Source organism: Scomber japonicus, unplaced genomic scaffold (genome assembly GCF_027409825.1).
Source record: "Scomber japonicus isolate fScoJap1 unplaced genomic scaffold, fScoJap1.pri scaffold_506, whole genome shotgun sequence".
In the NCBI taxonomy this organism is placed as follows: domain Eukaryota; kingdom Metazoa; phylum Chordata; class Actinopteri; order Scombriformes; family Scombridae; genus Scomber; species Scomber japonicus.
Window position 1 is genome coordinate 20,842 of NW_026518560.1, and position 9,519 is coordinate 30,360.

The 9,519-nt window shown below is 49.1% G+C and overlaps 1 protein-coding gene across 1 annotated transcript; it reads right to left on the reverse strand.

The window, feature by feature from the left end:
* Positions 1-2,179: 2,179 nt before the first annotated feature.
* LOC128354733 (CSC1-like protein 2) lies at positions 2,180-9,135 on the reverse strand. The gene is made up of 12 exons (XM_053314904.1): positions 9,101-9,135; positions 8,832-8,969; positions 8,191-8,344; positions 6,996-7,102; positions 5,756-5,842; positions 5,585-5,650; positions 5,023-5,185; positions 4,615-4,720; positions 4,198-4,365; positions 3,789-3,904; positions 3,615-3,698; positions 2,180-2,495 (listed from the first exon to the last, which is right to left on the reverse strand). Exons 1-12 carry the CDS (start codon positions 9,109-9,111, stop codon positions 2,295-2,297), a joined length of 1,401 nt encoding a protein of 466 aa, XP_053170879.1. The 5' UTR covers positions 9,112-9,135; the 3' UTR covers positions 2,180-2,294.
* Positions 9,136-9,519: the final 384 nt, after the last annotated feature.

Sequence of the window (9,519 nt, forward strand, 5' to 3'; positions counted from 1 at the left end):
TCAGTTTGTCCACTAGGGCGCAAAACTCAGTTTGTCCACAAGGGGGCAATACTCAGTTTGTCCACTAGAGGGGAAACGATCAGTTTGTCCACTAGAGGGCAATAGTCAGTTTGACCACTAGGGGGCAATAGTCAGTTTGACCACTAGGGGGCAATAGTCAGTTTGACCACTAGGGGGCAATAGTCAGTTTGTCCACTAGGGGGCTCACTATCAGTTTGTCCACTAGGGGGCAATAGTCAGTTTGTCCACTAGGGGGCTCACTATCAGTTTGTCCACTAGGGGGCAATAGTCAGTTTGTCCACTAGGGGGCTCACTATCAGTTTGTCCACTAGGGGGCTCACTATCAGTTTGACCACTAGGGGGCAATAGTCAGTTTGTCCACTAGGGGGCAATACTCAGTTTGTCCACTAGGGGGCAATACTCAGTTTGTCCACTAGGGGGGGAAACGATCAGTTTGTCCACTAGGGAGCAATACTCAGTTTGTCCACTAGGGGGCAATACCCAGCAGACAAATTCAATGTAACTTGCTCGACTGACTTTACTAGTTCAGTTTCTGCAGACTCAATTTTCGAGTCCGGAAACCAATGGTAACGAAAGGGGGCGGGGCTTAGCGAACGGTCATGTGTCGTAACCAATCATGCGACACGTGTAGTTAAAAAAGCGAGTACAGAAATCTATTCTCGTACTTTAACACAGCAGAAAATACCAGATTGTGATTGGATGGAAGGTGTCCGTTAATATTTGCATAATGGGGACACGTCACAGAAACTCAAGCGGCAGAAAGCTGAAGGATGATCGGAGGATGAGATGTCGGATGTTTCTACAGTAGACAGACGAGAGCTTTGAGGAGCCAAACTAACGCTGCAGTGTGTTTTGGTTACCTGGTGACGTTTTAACCCTTCATGATGCAGGTTGGTGTACAATAAGCTACCGGACACACACGCACACACACGCACACACACACGCACACACACACACACACACACACGGACAGTGCACGCTTCAAAAACACACAAACAGAAAACATTTTCCCTTGAGAGTCCTGACAGCTTCAGGCGTTGAAAGGTAGACCGTCCAGACGTCTACCGGAGCTCAAACTACTCTACTGCTGCTGCTGGAGGCGTCCGAGCGTCTTCCCAAAGTTCCCAAAGTTCCCAAAGTTCTCCCCGTCCATGAAAAGAGTTTTGATTGCTAAACCTACACAGACACAAACATCCCCGTTCCCTTTTTGTCAAATGTACATGATTTAAGGTAGTTCAGGTGAAATCAAAACGAGAAAAGAAAAAGCATCCTCGTGTCCGGTGCGGTGTTTCGGCCGTCGAGGAGCCGTCCAGCCGACGCTCGTCCGGCCGGTCGGAGGACGCGCCGCCGAGATCGGGGCTGGAAATCTGCTGATTCCATTGGTCACTGCGGTTCTGCGATGAATGACTTCATCCGAGAGTGGCGACGTTGATCCAGACAGCACTTTGACAACATGCAGCGAAAGCTTGGCTTGTTAAAAAGAACCCAGAACTTCAGGTGATGTGTTGAACATACCGGCGAAAGCCTGATCCACGACTCACAGTTTCCACGACAATAAGAGGGAAGAAGCGAACAGGGAAAGGAGACTGCGATGCGTCTGCGTAAGCGAGGCTTCTACCACTACGAGAGCTGGCGGTTGGCAAGTTCGTGTTGCTCCGATTCTCCGGAGCGAAGCGGCGACGGCGGCGGTCGTTTGGAGCCGTTGGCGTCCACCAGGCCGAAGGACAAGACGGCGTCAGCATCGACTCTGACCCCTCGACAGGTCGAGAGCCGGCGACCTGCGGCGGGATCAGGAGTCAAGACACGAGTGCGAACGAACGTAGACGAAATCCCGCCCAGGCACGAAATTTTAAACCCCGCCCCCCACCCCGAGAAAAAGAAAAGAAAAAGAAAAAACTTTTGGCTTTGTGGTTATGTACACTGACTTCCTGCAGAGACAGTTTGATGTCCATCATGTTTCCGCGGACGTGCAGGACTGGGTGTCGGCGACCCGGCGCCGGGGTCAAAGGTCAGGGTCAAGTCTTCGAGCTGGGAGGGGCGGAGCTAACCATGTCAGTCTATCTGTATGTGTGTGTGTTTATATGTATATGTATGTTATTGTGTGTGTGTATTTGTATGTGTGTGTATATATACGTGTGTGTGTGTGTGTGTGTGTGTGTGTGTGTGTGTGTAGTGAGTCTACAGTTAGCTTTATTTAACGGTTGCGTGTGTATGGACCCTCAACTCCATATCTACGCAGCAGCCCCGCCCCTTCCCTCTAGCTCCGCCCCCAGCTACTGGTGGACCTCGTTGGCGATCAGACTGTCCTCCCCTGACTGGAAATCCGCCTCGTTGATGCTGTTCCCTCCGTTCAGCATCTCTTCGTCCTGGGACGACCCCCGGTCCTCCTCGCCGCTGCCACCGCCCGGCTCGTCTGAGTTTGGGTCCTGAAGTACCTGAGCGATGTACATCTGCTGCTGCTGCTGTTGCTGCTGCTGCTGGGAGACACCAACAGGAAGCAGGTTAACCGACAGGAAGTCTGACGGAGACACACTGAGACTTTCACTCTGACTAACATCTGAACTGAGTCTGGAGGAAACACACAAATCACTGGAATCATCTGTTGACTTCTTCTTTAACCCTTCAGTCACACAGAGAAAGTACTGTTTAAAAGTCCTTTCTTTGCTTTTCCTCTTTGTTGCCATGACAACATAAAACATGGACTTATTTCTTCATTGAGCCTCATTGGTTCTAAACTTTTATTAAAACTTCAGAAATGTCTCCAGCAGTGATTTGTGTTATTCTTCCTTTATACACTAATACAACCTGTAACTATAGCAACCATAGCACAACCTGTATCTATAGCAACCATAGCACAACCTGTATCTATAGCAACCATGGAACAACCTGTATCTATAGCAACCATCTGTCTGTGTTACGTACCTCAAACATGTGAAGACTGACCTGAAGGTTAAACGGGTTCAACAGATTTTAGTTTTTGAGCAGATATCAGACACACAGTGAACTCTAACAGAACTACAAAGGGTTCATATGAATCATTTTAACAGTTTTTAACTTTAGATGTCTGCTGCATTCAGACATTTAACAAAAATTAAAGGAATCTACGAATCTCAGAAGTCCTGAAAGTTATTTTCTGATTATCCGTTTGTCCGATACTAATGTGATCGTTCAGAGTTATAATTTAGTCTTCATGTCCAGCATCTGTTGTGATTAAACCTTAGAAGAAGAAGAAGAAGAAGCAGGAGGTTAGGATTATTAACTCTAACATGAACGTCTGGTCGGAGGAGAACAAGCTAACTTCTAACCACCAAGCCTCCGAAGTTAGTTAACGTTAGCTTGTTGACGTTAGCTCGTTCACGTTAGCTTGTTCACGTTAGCTCGTTCACGTTAGCTCAGTGTCTTTGAGACTTTGAGTCAAAAGCTGGCTACTAAACTAAAGAACTCATCTTTCTGTGTCAACTAGCACACAAATATAAAGTTTGTCTGTTAATGAGCAAACATAACGTCTAGAACTGAAGCTAGTTCATTAAGCTAAAGTTAGAAAGTCTGTTTTTTTTGTGTCTGGACTTTAAGCCGTCGTCCGATTGGCTCACCTGAGACTTGATGGTCGGTGAGGACGAGGGACGAGCTGGACGTCCGTTCTCCACAGCGTCCACGTCCGTCTCCTTGGTGTCGATCTGAGACACAAACGAAGAGTCAACGTTAATGTTTAAACCACGTCGATAGCTTCCGAAACTCTAACCCACAGAGTAAACACGCTGCCGTACCTTGTAGTTGTGAGCGCTGAGGTACTTGAAGTGTCCGAAGCAGACGTGAGACAGACAGACCACGATGGTGACGATCAGGACCACCAGAGTGAACATGGAGGTCGGCGTCTCAAAACCTGACACAAGAAGTTAGCATCTGTTAGCATCTGTTAGCATTTAACAAGTAATACATCACAACACTCAGAAGATTGTCTTTAATTAAATCCAACACTTCACTTCCTGTATAAAGTCTTCTGGATTTCTTAATTCTTAACACTTCACCACAACAGTTTCTCATCAAAGTGAATCAGATGTTGTTTGCCCCGGGGCTTACCAGCAGGGGGCGGTGCGTATCGGTAGGGGCGGGGCCTATCAACAGGTGTGGGGCTTACTGACATGGGCGGGGCTTACTGACATGGGCGGGGCTTACCTGTGCGTACGGTGGAGAAGAAGAGCAGCCAGAAGAGGCAGAGGATAGGTGCAGCCACCACCTGGGTGACGGCTCCAGAGTGGATCTTCTTGTCCAGTTTGGAGGGCAGGTAAGCGTAGTACATGTTGTACCTGTCCACCAGGTGTTTGAGCAGCATGTACATCAGACCTGCAGAGGAACAGCTGATCAGACAAGACTTCACACACTGCTGAACATCGCTGGTCAATGACCACGACTGACCCACTGACCCAATCAATGCCTGGCACACTAATTATGTTACTGATTTATTGACTAGTAGTAGTAGTAGTAGTACTTTAACAGTAGTAGTATTAGCAGTAGTATTAGTAGTATTAGTAGTATTAGTAGTATTTGCAGTAGTATTAGTAGTATTAGTAGTAGTGGTATTAGTAGACTGACCGAAGGGGACGATGATGGGGCAGGTGATGCTGTAGGCCATCACCACGGTGAAGACGTTCATCATCCAGGCGTACGCTGCTCCGAACTGGAACTCGTAGGCTTGATGCTGCAGAGACGAAACCACACGTTTAATACTGACACAGCTCAGCAGCGCCACCCTGAGGCTGAAACCTTTATTACAGCTCAGCAGCGCCACACTGAGGCTGAAACCTTTATCACACACAGCTCAGCAGCGCCACCCTGAGGCTGAAACCTTTATCACAGCTCAGCAGCGCCACCCTGAGGCTGAAACCTTTATTACAGCTCAGCAGCCACTGAACACTGTGCTGAGGACTCTAAAGACTCAACAATGGACTCGGTTATTGATGGTGTGGTATGACTACAGCTGATGTCGGCGGTGGTTCTCACCCTCTTGACGTTGCGGCGGTCGGCGGCCGAGCGAGCCAGACACAAGCGGATCATGTACATGAGCAGACCGGGGATCCGCAGCAGGTCCATGGCGTTTCCGATGAACGCGGAGGCGATGACGTAGTTCACGAAGAACGCTCCGTTATCCGGCAGGAAGACGCACCTGAAGGAGACGCAGCACCGATGTTACTTCCTGCCACTGATCAACCTTTGACTGTTTGAGAAAATGACTAAAAACTAAATCTACTGATTTTATTACTGCAAATTACAGAAGTCCAGGTGAGTCAATATTAAATTAGATACTTATAACATTTAAATTCTAAATTGAAATCAGAATCCAAAATTCATTTTTATGTTATAAACCAGATTACAACCAAAATTAAAATTACAATAAAACTCTGCTGACAGATTCACTGTAGTCCAAACAATAAAACGTCACTATGAAGAAACTGAACATTAATTTTCAATTCCTAATTTACAAATGTTTAATTTTTACAAACTAGTCTAGTCTTAATATTTATCAGCGTGAACACAGAAAGAGATCAGAAACATTTGAACTTACTCAAATCTGACTTTAGCGTCGGCGAGGAACTTCTTATCAAAGAGCCAACGGAAGAAAACATCCAGACTGAAACACACAGACAGACGTTTCAGTGAGGTCAGAGGTCAAAGGTCAAAGGTCAGAGGTCACTCAAAAAAATAAAAACTGTTCCCTGTAAGATGTTTTCTCTACCTGCTGAGTCCGAGCGAAGGAAGCAGCAGCACCATGAAGATCAGGAACGTGTAACATTTATGCATCGTCGTCCTGTTTTCTCCAGACCTGCAGAGACACACACACACACACACACACACACAGAGACAAACACACACACACACACACAGACACACACACACACACACACACACACACACACACACACACACACACACACACACACACACACACACACACACACACACACACACACACACACACAACTCTTTAATATCCAACCAGATTTAACTCAAAGAGACGAGATGAAACTCAGTGAGGAAAGTTTGAGATTTGAGTTCAACTTTCCCACAAAGTCTTAGTAACAGCTCTGTGGGTTAATACTGTAGTACTAATACTGTATTAAAGCAGTAGTGTAGATACTGATACCAGGCGGGGAGCTCCAGTCCAACCAGGAAGTAACTTAGAGCTGCATTCTATCAAAAGGCCACCAGGGGGCGACCGTCTCTATACAAGTCAATGGAGAAGTAACTTAGAGCTGCATTCTATCAAAAGGCCACCAGGGGGCGACCGTCTCTATACAAGTCAATGGAGAAGTAACTTAGAGCTGCATTCTATCAAAAGGCCACCAGGGGGCGACCGTCTCTATACAAGTCAATGGAGAAGTAACTTAGAGCTGCATTCTATCAAAAGGCCACCAGGGGGCGACCGTCTCTATACAAGTCAATGGAGAATTCACCAACTTCTCACTTGATTTCTAACCTCAGTAAACGTTTTCAAAATGTGTTTATGGTCTCAATCGCTAGTTTAAAGCCTTCTTCAATGCAGTATGATGTTCATTTGGGACATTTTGGCCTCCCTGATTTTATATGTGATGATAAAGCAGGGTATGCATTAGGGGGCGTGGCTACGTCCTGATTGACAGGTTGATTGACCAATGTCCTCGAGATCCAGCCCTCGTAACCATAGCAACCTCCCCGCTCCACCCATGGCCCCGCCTCATGCCCATATAAGTAGAATCCGTGTTTTTATTTTTCCCAGCATGCACCTGAAATTTTCAAGATGGCGCTGCCTAGATTAGAAACTATTGGCTTCCGAGCAGCAGTCCACAAACCAATGGGTGACGTCACGATGTTATGTCTGTTTCTTTATACAGTCTGTGGCTGATACTGTAGTAGTTATATTGTAGTGTAGATACTGACAGTGAGGAGGAGGAGGAGGAGGAGGAGGGTGAGGAGGGTGAGGAGGAGGAAGGTGTTACCTGGTCCAGTGAGCCTCAAAGAAAGCAGAGTAGTAGACGATGGTTGGCAGCAGAGCAGAGAAAGCCCAGAGCAGCAGAGTGGGGAAGAACTGAGTGACGATGGGATTCTGGTCAAAAACAAACAGAGAAGAGACGAGTCAGCCGTCAGCTACAGGAGAAACAGGTCACATGACCCTAACCCTAACCCAGGTCACATGACCCTAACCCTAACCCAGGTCACATGACATCCTGAAACAACACTCTGAAGATCGACCCCTCCCGTCTCCTGATGTGTGAATGTTTCCTCCTGATGAGGAAGGTTGGTATCCTGTGTGCTCCATTTATCATTTATTAACCCTCCTGTTGTCCTCAGGTCAAGGAAGGAAGGGAGGGAGGAAGGAAGGAAAGGAGGGAGGAAGGTAGGAGGGAAGGAGGGAGAAAGGAAAAGAGGAAGGGAGGAAAGGAGGAAGGAAGGAGGGAAGGAAGAAAGGAAGGATAGGAGAGAAGGAAGGAAGGTAGGAGGGAGGGAGGAAAGAAGGAAGGAAAGGAGGGAGGAAGGGAGGAAGAAGGAAGGAAGGGAGGAAAGGAAAGGAAAGAAGGAAGGGAGGAAGGAAAGGAAGGAAGGAAGGATGAGGAAAGAAGGGAGGAGGGAGGGAGGGAGATAGGAAGGGAGGAAGGTAGGGGGGGGGAAAGAAAGAGAGAAGGAAGGAGGGAAGGAAAGAAGAAAGGGGGATGGAGGAAGGAAAGAAGGAAGGGAGGAAAGAGAGAGGAGGGAGGGAGAAAGGACAGAAGGAGGGAAGGAAAGAAGGACAGAAGGAAAGAAGAAAGGGGGATGGAGAAAGGACAGAAGGAAGAAGGGAAGAGAGGGAAGAGAGGAAAGAGAGAGTAGGGAAAGAAAGAGAGAAGGAGGGAAGGAAAGAAGGACAGAAGGAAAGATAGAGGAGGGAGGGAGAAAGGACAGCAGGAAAGAAGGAAGGAAGGAACAGTCAAAACACACTGGGTCAATTTGACCCGGGAGGACGACAGGAAGCTTAAAGGATGAAATCAGTTCAGTGTCTCAGTGATGCAACGACTGGAAGCAGTTAAAGTGAAAGTTAATGAGTCTCAGTTAAGTGTGATGTCATGATGATGTCATGATGATGTCATCATACTCTACACAGCAAAGAGCCAAACCTTTATAACCTGTGAGGAATAAAAACCCTGAGTGGTTCCTTACGTTGAGATACTCCACCGGCTTGGTGACGTTGAACTTGTCCATGGTGGAGATGATGATGGCGGGCGTAGTGAGGAAGAAGAGCAGGAGGAAGAGGATCACGTTGATGATGAAGCAGCGGATCCACCAGGAGATCCCGCCCAGAGACAGATGCTCCCTACGGACAGACAACAACACATCAGCTGATCAGAGGGGGGGCGTTTGTTTTAATGCCAGGGATGTTACAGCTGGGCGGAGTGTGTGGGTGGAGCTTGTGGGCAGAGCTTGTGGGTGGAGCATGTGGACGGAGCGTGTGGGCAGAGCTAGTGGGTGGAGCATGTGGGCAGAGCATGTGGGTGGGGCTTGTGGACGGAGCGTGTGGGCAGAGCTTGTGGGTGGAGCATGTGGGCAGAGCATGTGGGCAGAGCTTGTGGGTGGAGCATGTGGACGGAGCGTGTGGGTGGAGCTTGTTGGTGATTTAGCTGGGTGGGCGGGGCTTGTGGACAGAGCTTGTGGGCGGTGCTTATGGGTGGCACTTGTGGATAGAGCTTGTGGGTGGATCATGTGGGTGGAGCATGTTGGCAGAGCATGTGGGCGGGGCCTGTGGGCGGAGCTTGTGGGCAGGGCCTGTGGGTGGAGCTCGTGGGCGGAGCTTGTGGACGTACCAGCGGACGTTGAGCGGGTCGGGGGCGTAGGAAACGCTCCAGCTGTGAACGTGGAGAACGTCGCTGAACTGTGACGACCGAGGCTCCTGACGACAGAGACAACCCTGAACCTGGCACGCGTTGAAGTCCTTCAGGATGCTGCAGAGAAACAGAGGGGGGGTCAGGGTCAGAGGTCATCACAGAGGGGGGGTCAGGGGTCATACTGTCTGAATCACAGAAGGGGGAGTTTGGGTTAGGGGGGGGTTGAAGGGGTTGGGTATGAGGCTTACATGGCGGTCATGGACTCGTTCTGGAAGGTGACGAAGGCCATCCCCAGAGGTTTGGGTTAGGGTTAGTGGGGGGGTTAGGGTTAGGGGGTTAGGGTTGGGGTTGGGGTTGTTGGGGGGGGGCAGGGTTGGGGTTGGGGGGGTATGTGACTTACATGGCGGTCATGGACTCAATCTGGAAGGTGACGAAGGCCATCCCCAGAGGTTTGGGTCAGGGTTAGGGGGGGCGGGGTGGGGTTAGGGTTGGGGGGCGGGGGCAGGGTTAGGGTTGGGGGGGGGTGGGGGGGGTATGTGACTTACATGGCGGTCATGGACTCGTTCTGGAAGGTGACGAAGGCCATCCCAGAGGTCTGGGTTAGGGTTAGTGGGGGGGGGGGGGGTTAGGGTGGGGGTCAGGGTTGGGGGGGGGCAGGGTTATGGTT